At 32.2% G+C, this 20,881-nt stretch overlaps 2 protein-coding genes across 2 annotated transcripts; both read left to right on the top strand.

Moving 5' to 3' along the window:
* The first annotated feature begins 6,409 nt into the window (after positions 1 to 6,409).
* Positions 6,410 to 7,180, top strand: LOC129956807 (uncharacterized). Its single transcript, XM_056068754.1, has one exon. It carries the CDS (start codon positions 6,410 to 6,412, stop codon positions 7,178 to 7,180), a length of 771 nt encoding a protein of 256 aa, XP_055924729.1.
* Positions 7,181 to 9,343: 2,163 nt separating this feature from the next.
* On the top strand, positions 9,344 to 15,736 carry LOC129957179 (uncharacterized). The gene is made up of 3 exons (XM_056069372.1): positions 9,344 to 9,578; positions 10,301 to 10,361; positions 12,568 to 15,736. Exon 3 carries the CDS (start codon positions 12,676 to 12,678, stop codon positions 13,831 to 13,833), a length of 1,158 nt encoding a protein of 385 aa, XP_055925347.1. The 5' UTR covers positions 9,344 to 9,578; positions 10,301 to 10,361; positions 12,568 to 12,675; the 3' UTR covers positions 13,834 to 15,736.
* Positions 15,737 to 20,881: the final 5,145 nt, after the last annotated feature.

The raw sequence follows: 20,881 nt of genomic DNA, 5'->3' as shown, positions 1-20,881 counted from the left end.
AAAAACATTTTAGTGAATTGGCATATGAATAATTTTTGATTATTCGAATTGATTTATGAGAATCGTTTTCTGCTACTTTGGTAGGAGCCTCACAATTTGAAGTGGATCTGCGGCTGCACATCATTCCAGATATAGAATGGATGTTTAATCCTCCGTAGAATGAGGCCTGGAGCATCTGATCCAGAAGCCGAAAATCTTTTATTAGGTTTCATTTTCATGAGTGAGTGAGTGCTTGATGTTTTATGGCGCAAAATCAATTTTGGTTATTCTGCGCCAATCAAATGGTAAGAAGCATTGCGAAGATTTCAAAGAAAGTTATTCCGATTAAAAACTAGACAAGATTAAAAATTCTAATCGCAAGCCGTTGCATTAAAAAAGTTTTTAATAAACATTTATGAAAAAAGTAGAATTTCATTAATTACCGACACTCGAAATAAAGATTACAAACTGTACAAAACTTAAATAAAATGCAACAAACCAATTGTCTGTAGAAATTTAAAAATATTAGAGTGAGGTTTCTCACCCAGTAGATCACGCATGTCTATAGAAACTGAATTAAAAAACCGTAACCGATGATGATTAAAAGCAGGGCAATCGATTAAAACATGACGTACACTTAAGACTGTCTGGCATGTCGTACATGTTGGATGTGGTTCACCAACAATAAAGGTGTTTGTGACTGAAGCGGGTATGACCGATGCGGAGCCGAATTAATTTTACATTAAGCCCACGCACAGGGATGGTAGGCCATAAGCGAATCATTGGTTGGATAGAATATAGCTTATTGGAAATCTGCTGATCCCAAGATCGTTGCCACAACATGCTGACATGGCGTGCAAAAAATGTCTTTGCATCGCTATGTGGAAGTTCTCGGTGAAGAAGAGAGCTTGCCGCTTTTGCTGCAGCATCAGCCCTCTCATTTCCCGGTATTCCGACATGGCTCGGAACCCAGCAGAATAGAATTTCGAACCCTTTGTTTTCAAGGGATTGAAGAAAAACCAGGATTTCCAAAGCAACCGGATGCATTAAATAACTAAAATTGGAAAGAGATTCCAAAGCACTCTTGCTGTCAGTATAGATGCAAAAGGTGCGTGTACAAGAAGTTGAAATCACTTCAAGGGCATATATTATTGCAACCAATTCAGCAGTCAAAACAGAGAATGATGTGGGTAAATTATAGCTGTATGTCTGAGTAGGTAAAACAACACCACTACCAACATGACTATTAGATTTTGACCCATCAGTAAATACTTCTGTGTACGAATAATACTGGCTGCGATGATCTTTAAAAAGCTTCTGAAAGATAATAGGGGCTGTTGCGGATTTGTCAAATCCCGTAAATGGGTTCAAAAATGAGAAATTTGGAGTATCCCAAGGTGGGAAAGAAAAGAAATTAATAGGTTGAATTGTAGTATCGGTAAGTCCCGAATCATTCAGTAGAATTTTTACTCTCTCACTAAACGGAAGAATGTGAGAGAGCCGTGCATCATATAGTCTCCGAAGACCACTCGGGAGAGACAAATGACTAACAGGATGTTTCGGAACCGATTGTATTCGGAAATAATATTGTGCTGTTAATTTCTGACGTCGCAGACCTAGAGGCATTTGATTGCAGATAGCATACAAGCTTTCTATGGGTGATGTGCGGAAAGCCCCAGAGCAAATTCTCAGTGCAGAATGATGCACCGTATCAAGCCTGAGCAAAACAGAAGGGCGTGCAGAACCATACACCATGCACCCGTAATCAATGCGGGATAAAATGACGGCCTGATAAATTCGGAGAAGGGATGGGCGATCAGCACCCCAAGAAGTATTAGACAAAACTTTTAGGATATTCAAGGATTTTTCACACTTCTTCCGAATATGAAGAACATGTGGAAGGAAAGTGAGCTTCCTATCAAAAATTATTCTCAAAAATCGCACATCATCAACAACGGGAATGGTGTTTCCTCGAATATTAATTACAGGGTCTGGATGCATGTTTCGCTTCCGGCAGAAATGTACACAACGACTCTTTTCTGGAGAAAGAGTGTGCCCGTTCTTTTCACACCAGGAAACTAATTTGTTCACGGCATTCTGCAACTGCCGTTCAATAAACGCATATTACAGCCTTGAGCTGAAATCTGCAGATCGTCCACATAAAGCGTCCCTTGAACAGATGGAGGAAGCTGACAAATAATTTCACTGAAATGAGTGATGAATAGTGTGACGCTGAGGACACTTCCTTGAGGTACTCCTTCCGCTTGTATAAAAGGTCCAGAATAAAATTTACCGACACGTACACGAAAAATTCGAGATGTTAAAAAGTTCCGAATAAAAATTGGAAGATTTCCTCTAAAATCCAAATTAAAAAGTTTATGAAGAATACCATAACGCCACGTTCGGTCATAGGCCTTTTCAATGTCGAAAAAGATAGACACAAGGTGGTTCCTGCGAACAAAGGCATTTCGAATTTCTGTTTCCAGAAGGACGATGTTATCAAAAGTTGAGCGTCCTCGTCGGAAGCCACTCTGTAACGGCGAAATATATCCATGTTTCTCCAATTCAAACATTAGTCGGGCATTGACCATACGCTCGAGAGTTTTGCACATACAACTAGTCAGAGCGATTGGCCTATAATTCAGAGGGTTGGCAGGATCTTTTCCGGGTTTAAGAATTGGAATCACTATAGCCTCGTGCCATCTTGATGGAAACTTTTGTTCAATCCATATTCTGTTAAACAGATTTAACAAATTGAACAGTGAGACTTCATCCAGATGGCGAAGCATATTATAAGTGATTCCATCAGGACCTGGGGTAGTATCATGGGTGTGAGACAAAGCTTTTTTTTAACTCAAGCAGCCTAAAAGGACTATTATATTATATTATATGCAAACTTACCTGATAGATTTGAGACACTCATTATGGCATTAAAGAATTGTGGTGAGGAAATTACTGTGGATAATGTAAGAAATAGATTATGTTGCGGCAAGCAAGCAAGCAAACAATTTTGTATAATTACTTTAGCTTGAGTGGCATCACCTTGTTTTATTGTTATTCTAAAATTACTTATATGCTTGTACGTCTACCTTTTGGGAAGAATAAATGTAAACTTTACTAACGCCGTCGTCTTTAATATATGGTGCCGAAAACTCTATTTGAATCAGGACCGTGAATTTATACTTCCTGCTTTTACGAAATATCGGCAAGTTTACTTTCTTACTGAATTTTTTTGTGTTATACTTCGGATTACTGCAATGGCGACGCCGGATGAAACTGCAAACAAAATGGCGCAACTCAAGCGAAAACGGAAAACTATTCGCGGTAATATTACTCGTTTTTCTGTTGAAATAAGTAACATAAAAGATGATTCTTCAATTGAAGATGTGGAATATACTTGTAATCGTTTAACTACTACCTTAAATGAAATGAAAATAACGGATAATGAAATACACAATTTACTTTCTGATGAAGAATACGAAAACGATATTTTACAAGAAGATCTGCGACCACGACAAATGTGGAAGAAAGCTCTCGTGGTGAAATTAATCGATGGCCGGGACGGAAGAATTCGAACCTGCATCCTTCGTGTCAAAGGAAAGGAGATTACCCGTCCAATTCAACTGGTCATACCTCTGGAGGTTGACCAGGGTGGGGAAGATGTTGCGGCAAGCAAGCAAGCAAACAATTTTGTATAATTACTTTAGCTTGAGTGGCATCACCTTGTTTTATTGTTATTCTAAAATTACTTATATGCTTGTACGTCTACCTTTTGGGAAGAATAAATGTAAACTTTACTAACGCCGTCGTCTTTAATAGATTATTAGCTGAAGATGTAAAGCCCCAAGTAGAAGCTAATAGGGAAAAGGCTTTTGTTAATGAAAAGTATAAGAAATTTTTTAAGGGTAAATGTTTTAAATGTCACCTATATGGGCACAAAAGCTCAGATTGTTCTAAGGCTACATATAATGAAAGGAAATCTGAGAAAAGAAAAGATTTTAAGACAAAACAACCAAAGAGGGAGGAAGCTTGCATGGCAGATGTGTATGTTAGCTGCTCTAATCCAAATACTAATGTTTGGTTTATGGATACTTGTGCTTCGTATCACATGACTCCACACAAGGAATTAATTGATGACTATACTAAGCCTAACGTAAAATTAATTAAAACTGGGAGTTCAGTGATAGAAGTTGAGGGCGTTGGTAATGTAACTTTCCTCTTGCCTCGAAATGGAGAGAAAGTGCATGTAACTTTTAGTAATGTCTTGCATGTACCCAAATTAACAGCTAATTTATTGTCTATTAAGTATTTAAATAAAACTTTTGGAATGGTTAGCACGTTTACTGGAGAAAGGTGTTTGGTCTATAAAAACAAGCATTTAGTTGCTAGTGGGACAGGTGTCGGTGACAATTTATATTCACTAGATATAAGTAGTGAGTGGGCCTTGATAACTCACAATATTTCAAATGATTTATTGCATAAAAGAGTAGGTCACTTAAGTAAAGCGGGAATGACAAAGCTGAAGGATATGGTCGAAGGCTTTACTTTTAATGGAGAATTGCCTGATTGTACTTCCTGTATTAAGGGCAAGATGCATAAGCAGCCGTTTTCTAAGGGAAAGACTAAACGTGCCAAAGAGATATTGGGTATTGTGCATACAGATGTATGTGGGCCAATGAATGTCGCATCAATTGGTGGCTCTCAATATTTTGTTTCTTTCATTGATGACTTGTCACGAATGACTTTTGTCTATTTTTTAAAACATAAATCGGAAGTGTTTGAGAAATTTAGGATATTTCAGTCACATGTTGAGAAACAAACTGGCAGGTCAATTAAGGTATTGCGTTCAGATAATGGAACAGAATACATAAATAAATAAAAAAAACAATAAATAATCTCATTCTTCAGACAATGAGATGATGAAATATCTAGAATTGAAAGGGATTCAGCATCAAAAATCTATTCCATATACACCTGAGAAAATGGGGGTAGCTGAGAGGAATAATAGAACTCTTGTAGAACGTGCAAGATCCATGTTAACTGATGCTCATCTTGATAAAATATTGGGCAGAAGCTGTTCAAACTGCTAATCATTGTAAAAATGTTTCCCCTACAGTGGCAGTTACAGGTATGACTTCTTATGAAAAATGGAGTGGAGATAAACCAAACTTGGAGTACTTAAGAGTTTTTGGGTGTCGTGCATTTGTTCATATCCCTAAAGAAAATCGAACAAAATGGGATTCTAAGGCAAGGGAAATGATGTTTATAGGGTATTGCCAAGACAGGAAAGGTTATCGTTTGATAGATCCTGTAACTAATGAAATAATAAATGCGCGAGATGTACATTTTTTAGAAAATCAAATGTATAATCTAATGAATGATGGTAAGCCTAAATTTTATGATGACTCTTTATTCAGTGGGAGTATATCTAATTCTTCAGACAATGAGACTAATAATGATTCCAATAATGAAACAGAAAGGTTAAGAAATGATAATGCTGAAACTGATTTGCCAGATAATGTTATTTCTCATAGTGATGATGCTATTGATAATAACACAAATATAGACAATTCAGTTGATGATTCTCTGCCTGTATTGACTCGTCCATACAGAGAGACAAAAATTCCAAATCGTTATCAGGATTTTGATATGAATGGTATGCCAGATTTGCAAATGCCCAATTTAAATCGTATGTGTTATGTAAAAGCTTTGGCAGCAATGATAAATGGTTGTTGTCTAGAACCTAAAACAATTGAAGAGGCATTGAATGGTCCTGATGGGAATCATTGGAGAGACTCTATAACTGAAACTATATTGGGTCATATCAAAAATAAAACGTGGGAAATTGTAGACCAACCTAATAATAAAAACATTGTAAACTGTAAATGGGTGTTTAAAATTAAGAAAAACTCCAAGGGCGAGATTGAAAGGTATAAAAGTCGGTTGGTAGCTAAGGGCTTTTCACAGAATGAGGGGATAGATTATAATGAAACATTCTCACCAGTTGTTCGTTATGTTACATTAAGAGTTTTGTTTGCATATGAGCTATTTATGATTGGGAAATTGATCAAATGGATGCAGTTATGGCTTTTGTGCAAGAAATCTTAGACGAGGAAATTTATATGAAAATACCGGAGTGTTTTAATGAATACTATGGAAGAAATCATGAAAAGAAGGTTCTAAAATTAAATAAAGCATTAGATGGCTTAAAACAAAGTGGCAGGCTTTGGTATAAAACTTTGGAAAAGGGTTTGGTTGAAATGAGATTGAGACAAAGTCCTTTTGATAGTTGTGCCTTCATTAAAAGAGATTTAAAAGGAGATTTGAAATGAAAGATTTAGGTACTGCAAATTATTGCTTAGGAATTAAAATTGAACGTAATAGGAAAAATGGGTCTATTAGCCTGAATCAAACTCAGTATTTAGAGAGTATGCTTCGCAAGTACTGCATGCATGAATCACATCCTGTCGCAACACCTCTGGACTGTAACAGTTCATTAAATAAATTTACAAATAGTAATGTGGATATGAGGAAAATTCCATTTCAAGCGGCAGTTGGAAGTCTCCTTTATGCTGCTCAGGCAACTCGGCCAGATATAAGTTTTGTAGTGAATTTAATGTGCCAATTTTGCAACAGTGCTAGCAAAACACACTGGACTGCTATAAAGCGTATCATGAGATACCTTAGAGGGACCACAGGAGCCACGCTCAGCTATACTAAAGACCATGGTGATAACGTTATCGGATACTGTGACTCCAATTATGGAGGTGACGTAGCAGATAGAAGATCTACTAGTGGGTATGTTTTCATGATAGGTGGTGGAGCTGTGTCATGGTCTAGTAAAAGACAACCCACAGTTGCAACAAGTACAACAGAAGCCGAATACATGGCTCTGTCTGCTGCTGCCAAGGAAGCTATATGGCTCGGAAAAATTGTGACTGACTTGGGAATTGCACACGTTAATGGAATAACTGTGTATTGTGATAACAATGGTGCCATCAACCTAAGTAAAAATAATATGTACCATACACGGAGCAAACATATTGATATCCAACATCACTTTGTGCGGGAAGTGATAAAGAGTGGTCAGATTACTGTGGAACGAATGCCAACTGCTAAGATGATAGCAGATTTTTTAACAAAAACTGTGCCACGAGCAAAACACGAGCTGTGTGCTCAATCAGTGGGTTTGACACTATAACTGATGCAAGCTGATATGTGATTATTTTAGAACTGTGGTGGATATAAGTGTTAGATTATTTTATGTTTATAACCAAGTTTTTTTTATATGTGTTTTGTAAACATGATTTAGATATCTGTTTGTTAATTTATGTGCATATTAATCAAGTTTCTGGTTTGCTCTGTATATTGTGTGTATAATTTAAAACTAAAGTGGGAGTGTTAAAATGTTAGTTTTTAATTATACAATGTGCCAATAGATGGCAGCATGAGCAATTCTGTATGCTATATATAGGTGTGCTCACTAAATAAAATTACTTTCTCTTCCTGCTGTCTCCAGCTAAACAGGTATGTGATTGATTCATTTGTGTCTTAATTCTTGCTTCGCTGCTCTTATATTTAACTCTGATTTGTTCACTTCTGAAGTACTTTTGAATTAAAATAAAACAGAATAAAGGAAATTAAAAAATTCTAATCCGCATAGCGTTACCCCAACTGGCGTAGAAAAATTCACGCATTTGTGTTACCGTAACTGGCGTTGAAAATTCATGCATGCGCATTGTTTTCTGATTGTTGATAACGGATTTGGACTTGATTTAAATTATTTTTAGGTTAGTTGTGTGCTTTTGTAATTAAATTGTATTTATGTTAGTTATATATTTTTTGTATATGCTTATAGTTTTAAGTATATCGCTTTTTAAGTAGTTTATTTTAACCTGCTTTCGACTGATTATTTTAAACGATTCTGTTTATTTTCTTAGTGTCTGATGCATTTAAAATTAAACATTGTTAATTAATCGATCTGCTCATGATGAATATGAGAAAAGTTTGTTGACAAATTCTTGAGATATTACATAAATTAAGATATATATTCTTTAGTGTCCATAAAGTTTAAATGCTCAGTAACTCTGTTTTCAGTACTCATATTATAAAAAAATGCTTTGTATCAGTAAAAAATATTATTATGTTAATTGCAGATTCATCCTTTCCATTTTAATTTAAAGCATAAATTCTACGGGAGCTAACAGAAACTTAGAGAGATAATACATATTACGTTATAACTGAAGGCCTTTATAATATTATGAATGAATTATATGACAATCAAAATTTGAAGTTTTAAAATATTTTGATGAAGAAGCTATTAAAGTAGGAATTGCATAAAATATTTAATTATTAAAATTTTAACGAACTTTAAGATTGGCGAACCAGCTGATCGGCAAAGGTGGCTAGTATAAAATATATTTGCTGCAATTACTTCAAAAACAAACATGCAACAGCAGAAAAATAGTTTCATTTAACACAAAATAATATATAAAATATATTTGCTGCAATTACTTCAAAAACAAACATGAACAATTATAACAATTAAACAAATATAAAACATTAATAATTATTTATAATATTTAGTTACGTGTGAACCACAATAACTTGCGATGATGAGTTGCGTTACTCACAACCTGTTCCTACAAACTTGCTAATCAGCCAAATTACGTTTTTAAACGTAATTTGATGTTGAATAACGTTTTTTTTTACGTTGAATTATCACGAATTTATCAGGGGAAGATAACAGGGAAATGATCAGAATCCAAACATCACACAATACTAGTATATTTCTGAAAGAAATTATAAAAGCAACTCAAGCAGCATCAAACAAAATAAACACTGTGTTTCATACGAATAATCGCAACCAAAAAAGAATTTAGTACGTCCTAAATGTTCAAGTTTTTTCTTTTAGTAAACAGAAAATCCTATGGTAAATTTCCTAAAATCTTCCATTCCCAAATGCAAAAAAGAAGAAAACCCTTCCCTATGATCATAGCTTTAACTAGAATTATTTATATTTTCTATTTCTTGCTACGCAACTGGACGAATGTTATACGTTTCGGAACAGCTTTGATATACAAACATTTTCGCCAAAAAAAAAAAAAAAAAGTTTATCGCCAAATTTTAGTGAAATGGCTGAATGTGGCGCGAACGGCAGCAATAGCGTAACGGTAATAAAAGCGCCACCGAAAAATTGCCAACCAGGTATATCAAAGCTTAGCCCTCGTTTCCTCCAGTTAAATGTAAGCATGCGCAAGAATACTCATTCTAGCTCAGAAAATTTTGAAGTCCGTTAACAATGCATGATCGTTCTCTCGCTAACCGCTTCTGTCGTTATGGGTTTACTGGGGAATGCGTAGAAACAAGTTGTATGAGAGTGAATTAACTTTACTTGAACATTCGAATGACTTTTCATCGAAATTCGCATTATTTCGTCAGTTTATTTGGTATCAGTGAATTAGTTTTATTATTGTGTAATTTCCGTTTTGAATCTGGTAAGTGTTTTTGAATTTCGATTATTGTTACCCCGGCAAAAGCTAAGAACTTCGATTCTGGAGCATACGCCAGAGAACACACCTTCATTCCTTCCTTCCTTGGTAAGTGTTTAGGCAAGATTTAATTTGAATTTAATATGTGTGTACTCAAACTTTTGTGTTTTAGAATTAATTGATTTATTCTCATTATGGGGATTATAAGCATTTCAACTTATTTGTAAGATTTCGTTTAAGCTACAGTTTTTTTTTTTCCTTTTAATTGTAAGAAGCAATTCATTATTAATGAAATGAGACTATTTTATTTGATTTTGAATAATGCATATTGTTAACGAAATGTTAAGTCGTATTGTTTCGAAGAATATTACATTCTTAATTTGACTGAAATTTAATCGAAACATTGTTTTACTTCATTGTTGTATAGCACGAATCTTTTTTAAATGCTTTATATTATTTATGAAATTTTAATGCTAAGTGAATGAAAAATGTGATGAATGCTTTAGTGAAAAAAAGTGTCAATTAAAAAAAAAAAGTTCAAAGGCCATATGTTCAAAGGTTAAAATCAGAAATGTAAAATTTTTGTAATCTATTTTTTTCATATAGTTGCACGCACTTTTAACATATGAGATCATTTTGGGATAAAAAAAAAATACTAATTTCAAAACATTGCATATCTGTTGATAAATAAAACCTGCATCTGTTATTTTCATAATATGTTCTTGCATGAAAAAAAGGATTGCAAGACAGATATAGCATATAATTAGTTCATTATAAATTTGAATATTTCTATTAAAGATTGAGGAAAATATTTACAAATCTTTTTTTAGGAAACTAAGTTCATAGAAACTGCTGTAGAAATATCTTCGATCTTGGAAAGGCCATTTTGCTGTGAGTACTTCATTGTATTTATTTTCTTCTTATAAATATCCAGTATTAAATGGCCTATTGCATTGTTATGATATCCTCATGATATTGTCCTTCATTCAGAACATCAAACAACCTTATGGAGATACAATACAATATCTTGTGCTAATAGCGTACAGTGTTTTATAAAATCTTTTTAATATTTTAGGTGGTCAATGAATGTTGTCTACAACCAAAACAAAAATATTTGTAAACGTATTCTATTTCGTGTGAAGTTATAAGCTGAACATTTTTTTTACAAACTTCTCTAATAAGAATATGACTTAAGAAAAAAAATTTAGCTATTTAAATATTTGCTATATATCCAGAAAAAAGATTATTTAATTTATTCTTTAAATTTCAAGTTTTTAAATTTATTATTTAAATTTTAAAGATGATTTATATTGCAGTAAAAGTGATCCCTACTAATTGTTCTGTAGGTAGAAAGTAGAAATTAAAAAAAAAATGATTAATATGATCTAAAATTATAAGCATAATAATGTATTTGGGTTATTGTAAAATTGCATTAAAATTTGGCATATACCCAAAAATGATCCTACTTAAAAATAGACTTGTGTGATGAAGTTTCTTGAAGTTGATGAAGATAAGTGAAAGATCTAATTTCTCTGATTCTTATCGGTTGGTATTATGGAGTAATTCTTCAAATGACACAATAAGAGTACCATATGTATTGGACATTGCCTCAATTCTGTTGATTACTCGACAGAAATTTTTAAAAAAAAAGGCTTTTTTAAAATATGTTTTTAAAAATTTTAATTAAATATTCAAAAGAAAATTGCATTTATACATTTTTTTTAAATTGCATTATTTTTTAATTTTGGTAATTTTCTGTAGTAATTCTTTTGTTAATTTAATTTATAAAAGCATTTTTTTTATCTGTAATCAATATGGTAACCGGTTGAAATCTTTATTTATTATCCCGATTTTATTTTATATATTTCCCGAGTCTTGTAAGATTTTATATCTATATTAAAAATTAGCCTTATATTTATCATTGTATTTGGTATACTAGTGTATTAACTATTTGACATTAGTTAACTTTAAAATTAACCACATTCTATTGGTGAACATTAATTATGAAACAGTCTATTTACATATAGACTTTGGTGATTAATTATTGGTAATATACATGCATCTTTTATCTCAATAAAAGAATTTTTTTTAGAATTTAACATAATAAAACTAATGAAGCAAATTATAAAATTAGAATAATTTTTTTCCTAAAATTAAACTGAAAAAATGAATTAGTAAACTGATGTCAACTAACCCTTTAAAGGGCCATTTTTTTCTAGTCATATTATGTTAAAATATTTTTAGGCTTGAAATTAGAATAAGAAAAAGGATTCATTTAGTTTATTAGATAAATTTAATTTGATTAATTAATTTGGTTAGTTAATAATTAAGTAACAAATCAAGACGTGTCATTTTGTCTGAGATAAAGAACTGAAGCATCTAAGTTTCTGACTTACAAAAAAAAAAAAAAAAAAAAAAAAAAAAAAAAAAAAAAATGTCAGAACTTATGCCAACCTACATAATTTCATACAAAGATTAATAAATTTGGTTGGAAGCATGCTTCCCATGGCCCTAGAAAGGGTTAAATCATTGTTTTTGGATGCAAACTAATTTTTTTTTCCAAGGCTGAATCACAGATTTTGATGACATAGTTCTAAATGTTCTCTAAAATATATTATTTCCTTCTTTTTACTTTAATATTTAGAAAATATAATTTCATTAGACCCCCACAAAAAATAAGTAAAAAATATTTTTTAGGCCATTTAAATTGACATTTTTTTTTTACAGGTAGTAGTTAAAAAAATATCCTAAAGTGTTACAGATTAATTAAAATTGTCTAAAGACTAAATTAAATATGCAACACTAAGTGAAAATCTGCTTTGATAAAAGTGTCTGTATTATATGAAAAATCATGGAAATCTTTTCAAATCAATTCTGTAGTTATAAATTAGCAATATTTTTTTTTACTTCACTTTAATTGAATCTTGAAAAATAACATTAGTTGTTTTATATTTTTTTGAAATTATGAATTAATGCTGTTTATCATTTATGACTCATTTTATATTGAAGTAATTTAGTTTATGACTTCTATTTAATTAGCTTACTGAAATATTTTAAATTATTTTTATAATTTTCTGCATTTTGTGGTTTGTTTCAGATTCCTGAATCATCAGAACCAAACGGAGGCAACTTTGGGTGTGTTTCAATTCCTAAATTATTTATCCTTTCTCCTTGTGCCACTTCAAATTTCAAGGACTTAACTTGCATGCAAATGGAAATGAATCCCCTTTTCATGCCTTCCCTTCAACACTTAACCGTTGCAAAGATTACTGTGATGCTATGTAACAACCATGACATTAAAGCAATATTAGAAAAGAACAGAAGATGCGATTCTTACAAATCTGATTGTGCACCATCCGTTGCCTTAGATGGTAACTATTTGTCAATGTTAGATAGATCAAGGTATCCCAAATATACATTAAATTATCCATTACCTCATCGTGATGTTACTGCAGCTGTATTGCAGCAAATCAAAAACAAAGTGTGCAGTATGATCTCTCCATTGAATTTAGCGCCATCTTTTGAAAAGAAAATTTTAGATTTTATCTCGCATGTTATCCTAGAGATTGAAAAATGGGAAGAAGACCATTCTGAAATATTACCTGAAAATTTTGATGCACAAGTTTACTTTTGCTGGAAATCTGTGGGCACTATACATAGAGAGAGTACAGCAGAGAATCTGTTTAATCACAGAAAATTAAATGTCGCAACCCGTTTCTCCTTGGCTTGTTGGTACTGTATGGAAAGCCATTTATCTTCTCTTTGGGACAATATTTATGATTCATACAAAGCCCATCTGATTTCAAAGTGCCATAGTGGATCTTTGCTTAATTATTGGACAACTCATTTAGATGGCCTTCATTTCAAAAGGTCTGTCTTTCCTGATGCCTTATATATAACTAATTTATCAGCTTTGCATTATTTTTACAATAAATGTGATAGTAAAGATAAGAAAAAAGCTTTTTTGAATGATGTTCTTTCTAAACAGTGGAAGAATCTAGATTTAGTACAGTTTTGTGTCGGAGAATTATGCCAAAATGGTTATGAACAATTGTCAAGTTTCCAATGCCGTAATATTCTTAGATGCTTTTTGAACTGGCCTCTGCAAAGTTTATTTTTGGATATGTCAGAATATCTACTAATTAATGTAGACCAATTTGGGATTCATGATTTGCTAAATGACATTCTCAAATTTATAATTAAACATCACTTTGAAGATATTGATTATCTGAACCTTTTAAAAGAATTCTGGAATCGAGTTCCTTCTTATCACAAGGACTCTTTAATGAATTCTCCTGAATTTCAACCCAAAGCTTGCACTGCAACAAACATCTGCAAAATCATTAACTCCAGAATGGTTTAAACAACAGGGAAAGAAATAGATTGGAAATTTTTTGATTTAGTTTAACTGCAAATCAACGATTGTAGTGTTTAGCAAAGTCTTTAAGATTCTTGAAAATAACCAGATGAGATTAATTCCTTATAAATAGTTTGCTGCATAGAGTTCTCAGAATCATAATTATGCGTCAGTATGAATGTTTTGATTATTTGTTTATTTTGAAATGGCTGTGATTGTAAATTCTTTCTTGTATTATAGAAACACGTGAATGAACATTCTTGTTTTGTTATGTATTAATGTATTGAAAGAACTCTTTGTAAAATCATTATTTCAGAATCATTTTATTGATAAAGAAAGAAGTGATGAGGTATTCTACAATTGCTGCCTACATTTTCCAAGAAAGATAGTAAAATCTGTTGTGATATTTCTACTGACTAATTTAAAAGAAATTAAATTAACTGATCTCTCTGGACATTTATTTTGATTTTGATTGTGCATTATTCATTCTAATATGTTTTTGTCTTGAATCAGCTATTTTTTTATTCTTAGCTTTGTTGCCACCATTTTCAAAAAGTTTTAGGAATTAAATACTAAAATACTTTTATCAATTAATTGATAATTTCACTATACATTTTGATTTAATTTGATTTGAAAACTTACAACTTAGTCACTTAGAATTTTAATGTTAAATTCCAATTCCAAAATATTGAAATAGGGACTCATAAATAATGTTATGTTTAGTGCAAACCTTTTGAGTGTGTTCTTATTTCTGATTGGAGTTACTCGGTTATATATTTGTTTGCATTTCTTGATGTCTCTTTTAATAATAAAGGAAACATCAATGAATGCATGAAAAAAATTAATGTGTAGTGAAAGTTATCTAAGTTATTTGAATTTTTCATTACTATGTTTGAACAAATTATTGAAAGGTAAGTATTACTTAAATATATTTTATTTATGTTAATATGTTTAAAATGTCATTTTTGGAAAAAATGAATGCGAAATTTATGTAACTAAGTTCAATAGAATTTATATTTCTTTAAAATTATCTTGTGTAATTACCATTTATGCTGTAGTTTTTATAAATGTTTCTTTCTACATTTGTGTAACTTTTATATCACTGATATGCAGTATATACTCTGGCGATGAGCTGATTTGCAAGAACATTGGTTCAATTTTCTTTCAGTTAATGTTCATAACCCTCAAGAAAATATTTTTTGAACATCAAATTGTGACGTGGCTTTAAAGACATTATTTTAATAGTTTTATATTTGTGCTACTTTGTGTGTGTATGAATATCATGGCAAGTGTCCCAATATAATGGCAAGCACTCTTAAAATAACGTTAGTCAGTAAACGAATTATTTAATTTGTATTCTAGCTTTAGAAGTACTGCAGTTGTAATTTCACTTTCTTATTTCTTATTTAAACTACTCATGTCTTAAACAGAATCCTCCTTCCAGTGTTCAAAAGAGAAAGGAACAATTTTATGATTTAAATGTTGAGTGGAATAAGTTTGCATTTTTGTGCAAAAATGAAATATATAGTTGACATTTACTAAAAAAAATATTTTAGACGAAAAAACAAAAATTTGTGAGACATTAAATTGGTATTATCATTTTTATTATTGGCGACATTGGTACGAATAAATCAAAACTTTCCTTCCATTTTATCGTCAGCATCTACTGGATGCAAATTTTTCGAATCCATTTCATTCGATATAGTGGCCCAAGAGCCTGATATCGAGTATGATACGCTAATAAGGTTACTCCAATTGGCATATCATTGAAGAAGATGCCGGGTTTTTTTGTTTTTTCTTTGTTTATATATAAGATGATTATTGTAATTGAATGTTATTTTTGGTGAACAAGCTGATGTGCATCTTTGTTAAGTATGTTTTTCTTTTCCTATGTTTTGGTTACGGGATGTTAACCGCATTTTAATAAATATTAAGTTATCCTGTAATTGTCATTGTGTGGATTTCTTTCTTGTTAGTTTGAATTTATTAATTTAGGCTAATTTTATTTCAAGACGCATTTGGCGACCATCTTGTTCGCCCAGATTATTGATTTTTTTTTTAAAGTTGTTAAATGATGAATATGGAATGCATTAAAAAACATTTCATCTTGTCAATTGATACAACTGAAAAACAGGAATTCAATTGAATCAGTTTTCTGCAAATTAAAAAGCGTGCATATTACGAAATAAAAGCGGAGTGAAATTCTTACTACAAAGATAATGATTGATAAAAATACGCGATTGAATATTTTGATGAATGAGTTTGAATTCCTTCATAACATTTATAAACATTGTGGATAAAATTGAATTTAAAATATTACTTAAATTAAAGAAAAAAATTATATTTAAAGAAAATTATTTCTTTACAATTTTTTGAGTCTTAAGATAATACAAAGACTACTTTGTAAGGTAATTGATTTGGAACTAATAATCTCTGTTTATTAAAGCATTATTTAAAGGCATTTGGGATTTTTTTTTTTTTTTTTGACACACGGTATTGCATTTATGATCTTGTTGCTATTGGCGATAGGCGAGGATCGAACTCGCAACCTTTAGTTTCGTAGCCGAGTAACAAGACCACTAGACAAAAGAAATTTCTCATGTCTCGTAGCTGTTATCTGACTTATAAAGCGTCACCACATTACTCCCCCTTCAGTGCGTCGGAGGTGAGACGAACGATATTTTGCCCGGTTTTTGCTGTTATTAGTGGTGATATATTGGCTGTTGCGCCTTATCCATTTTTTTTTAATTGGCTGATTATTTATCAGCTTCATTTTATTTATTGGCCGATTGTTTATCAGCTTCATTTTTTTTTTATTGGCTGATTATTTATCAGCTTTGATTTTATTTATTTCTGGTAGAGGGCGCTACAACAGTTGTATGAAGGTTTTTTGCGTATCACGTCATCGGTTCACCAATGTTGCTACTGGCGATAGGCGAGGATCGAACTCGCAACCTTTGGTTTCGTAGCCGAGTAACAAGACCACTAGACAAAAGAAATTTCTCATGTCTCGTAGCTGTTATCTGGCTTATAAAGCGTCACCACAATCTAAAAATTTCCATGAATTTGTATATGGCTACTCCCCTCAGGGACTCTATAGGTGAGTACGGGTGTCCCAATCCCGAGGTTCCCAGGGATCTTTACTCCCTTTATGTTTACACTCCCCTCTGTCTTCTGCTGTCTGCTCGATTCTTCCATCCCTCGACGGCAAGCGAAGGGGTTCAGCATGAGAAGCTGTCGCCGCTCTCATACCCCCATATTTGAATGTTTTATTTCTGCTTTTGTATTTTACCATTTGCTTGGCGCAGCATGGCCAAATATGGCCCCTGCGCCACTAAACATCACACAACAACAACATTGTATATGGCCACTATTTTCACCGAAGAAACAGCGTATTAAGTGATGTGAAAAATGGCATAAGTCAATTTTTTTCTTCTTTTTCTATCATAATTCATTTTGTTTTTAAAGATACAGTTATGCGATTTTTCCCCCCTAATGATCATTTTAAATGGAAATGAAAAAACTTTCTAATTGACTAAATTTGTTTAGATGGATCGCATAAAAATTTAAAAAGTGTCACTTTTTAAAAATTAGCGGCAAATTTTTTTTTACTAACGTAATCGTATTCTGTACTTTATTTTGAACTATTTTGCAATTTACATCGTCCATATACCTATTTAGGTAAAGAATTAAGACGTGTTTCAGTTTTTTTTGGGATACACCAGCAGTTCTTAACCTATGGGTCGCGAAGCATATTTCTTGGGTCGCGCTGACTCGAACCAAAAAAGTTAGTAATACACCAAATTTCAGACATTTTAGAAATGACGACTTGAATAAATATCAACAATCGAAAAGGAATGTGATTAACAAGATCAAAAAATATCCAAAAAAAATATAAGATCCCTTTGCAACAACATATATGTGTGAGGCTGGTTTTTCGGCTCTGTGTGTAATCAAAAACAATTACCGGAACAAGTTAAATCCTGAAATAGATATAAGGTGCTCCTTGACAAGCATTCAACCGAGGTTTAAAGATCTTTCAAAATGTATTCAAGCACAAGGTTCTCATTAAAACTGTATGACTTGCATTTAAAATTTATAAGACTTAACATATGTATTGATATTTCTTTTTTTTTTAGGAATAAGTTAAAATGTCAATTATTTTCAAAAAGTTATAAATATATTTTAATTTGGTCAATAAAAATTATTAAAAACACTTGATTATTAATTAAATTTTTCTTGGATCGAAAAGTACTTTTGTTTATCTTTATTATTAAAAAAATAAATAAAAAATTTGTAAGTTAAAAAAATCATCATCGTAGGATTGAAGATTTTTTAAAAATACGATCTAAAATAAAGCAATGAAAAAAATTTGACTTTTTTTTGGGTCGCGACATGAACATATTTCTCAAATTTGGGTCGCGGCTTAAAAAGGTTAAGAACCACTGGGATACACTGTATATAGATCATTATTAAATTTTAAAATGATGTAAAACCTTTTTTTTTTTTTTTTTTTTTTTTGTGCAACAATGTTTTTAGTTAGGCCAAATGAACGAAATTTTGGTGTTTTTCTGCTTTTCGAAGTGACGAGTATAATATTTGATTTTAATCCATCTACAAGCAGGGGTGGGCAGACTTTTCCCGGGTATGGGCTACTTCTAATTTCTTTCAAGGTATTGCGGTCCGCCCAGTGGCGTAGGTGTGATCAGCTGAAAAAAGGGGTCTACAATATTTATTATAACTTAACAATATATACAGAGCATGTACTTTACCTATATAAGTACAAATATAGTAATAATAAACACAAATATAATAATATGAAATGCTGCATTTAATATCAAACAATTCAAAAAACATTAGAAAATAAATCATTTTCATTAGTTATCGTAGTTAGTAGAAAACCTATTCAAGATTGACGGACAGTATGTAGACCAGAGGTTCCCAAACTTTTTTTCTCGTGGACCATTTTCAAAGTTTTACTATTTTCGGTAGACCCCCTGCTGCTACATTTCTACTGTATTCCCAAAACTCCTAAAAATTATCACCCTAAATTGGGAGTGTTAAGAAGGAAAAAAAAAAAGAAGCACATTTTCTTGTGTCCTATTTATTAAACTATTATTATAAAACTATCATTAATAACTATTATTATAAAACTATGTCCTATTATTAAACACTTGTACTATTATCTCTTGTTCTGTTCAATTCTGTGTTTGAACTGAGTCTCGAATATTTTTGAGTACCTACCTAGTGAATGATGCTATCTGCCTACGTTGATAGGTAAATCCATGCCAAAATTTTTGTTCTTTATTATGAAAACCAGAAAATTTTTCGTGGACCCCCACTTACCAACTTGTGAACCCCCTGTTTTCTTCTCACGTCTACGTGGACCCCCGTGTGGTCTCCTATGGACCCCTGGGGGTTCACCTGGACCACTTTGGGAACCTATGATGTAGACTATCTCGGTATATAATCATTAACTGCTAATCTTGCCCTGGCTTTTAAGTGGACGTCCGTGAGACGGGAGCGATATGTTGCTTTAATTATTTTCATGGTTGAAAATGAATATTCACATAGGCAGGTAGAACCAAAGAACGATATTAAATGATGTCCAAAAGTTATTCTTACGTTCTGAACTACGTGCTTTTAAAATGATGCCATTTTGAAGGAGATAAACTTCGTTTTCCCCAAGAGATAAAGCGAATATAATGTTCCATAAATATGTTTCTTTAAGTATGCGCGTCTTTGGTCTTATAAAGGTGGTCACCCCAAAATGTCTTGGTGGTCCACCGGTCGTAATGCCCACCCCTGAACTACAGTTTGGTTGTAAAGCATTTCATTCATCCTTTTAAGTTTCTGGGGTTGGGAAGATTTCAGTTTTTTCATTCAAAAGAATAGACAACTCAGCAAATGATTGAAAATTTACATCGAAATCTACTTTTCTACAGACAAAACGGTACGCTAAATTTCATCCATGCAGCTCATTCCCTTTTGCAAGGGAGCAGACTTCCCATCGTCCTGATTCGATCGAAATTTCGTAGAGATCTTCAGTTTTCGTGCTAAAATGAGAAACAGATGAAACGATATATGACAAAGACATTCCATTCACGAGTTTTCGTATTCACAAGAAAGCATAAGTGACACGAACATTAGACGGGGGAAGTAGAAGGGCATTATTTTATTTCGGAAACAAACATAATTCCTAATACATTTAAAAAAAAATCTTGTGCGAAGCGTTTTCTTTATCCGCCTGTGTTTAAAGTGGATTCCCCCCCCCCTCCCACCGAAAAAAAATGTATAATTTTTTACTTTCTTGTATAGAAATAGAGTGAATATAATCTCTTATATAGAGAAAATACAGGGTGTTCATTAATTATTGTCGGGGTTTCCGTACCTCATAACTTTCGAATAAAAAATATTACGCAAAAACCGATTACGTATTCGTAAATTACATCTCAAAGAATTTTATTAATGATATTAAAGTGTAAAGCTTGCACAATTTGCACTTTGTAGGCATTCAGCTGAAGGCGATTACGTATTCGTAAATTACAACTCAAAGAATTTTACTTGGCAACAATGCGATCTTAGCGCATTTGCTTTACACTTTAATATCATTAATAAAATTCTTTGAGTTGTAATTTACGAATACGTAATCGGTTTTTGCGTAATATTTTTTATTCGAAATTTATAAGGTACGGAAACCCCGACAATAATGAATCAAAAAATTGGAATTCGAGATTTTGACGAATCTCCACCTTTTAGAATCACCCTGTGTTCGAAAGGCACATTGTGGGAAGATGCCCATCTGCCTGTGACGTAGATAACTTAAAACGCGCTTTGAGCTAAACAATTGAAATTTGGTATGCTGATTTAAAACCAAATTTATAGATTTTTTTTTTTCAGATGTTGAGCAAAATCTGCTCTGAGGAAGCCGAATATAAATTAGCATGATAATTACAGAATGTAGAGAGCTAGATGGATAAAATTTGGATGGAAAATCTGTGTTTATTTAAACATCTTTAACATTGACAGTACCAAATTTTGAGCTGAATCCAAA

The sequence above is a fragment of the Argiope bruennichi genome, chromosome 11 (assembly GCF_947563725.1).
Source record: "Argiope bruennichi chromosome 11, qqArgBrue1.1, whole genome shotgun sequence".
In the NCBI taxonomy this organism is placed as follows: Eukaryota; Metazoa; Arthropoda; class Arachnida; order Araneae; family Araneidae; genus Argiope; species Argiope bruennichi.
This window is presented reverse-complemented; position numbering and strand designations above follow the sequence as displayed.

Excerpts from the sequence above, each read along its gene's own strand:
- LOC129957179 (XM_056069372.1), top strand. The coding sequence starts at position 12,676 with ATGCAAATGGAAATGAATCCCCTTTTCATGCCTTCCCTTCAACACTTA.
- LOC129956807 (XM_056068754.1), top strand. The coding sequence starts at position 6,410 with ATGCTTCGCAAGTACTGCATGCATGAATCACATCCTGTCGCAACACCT.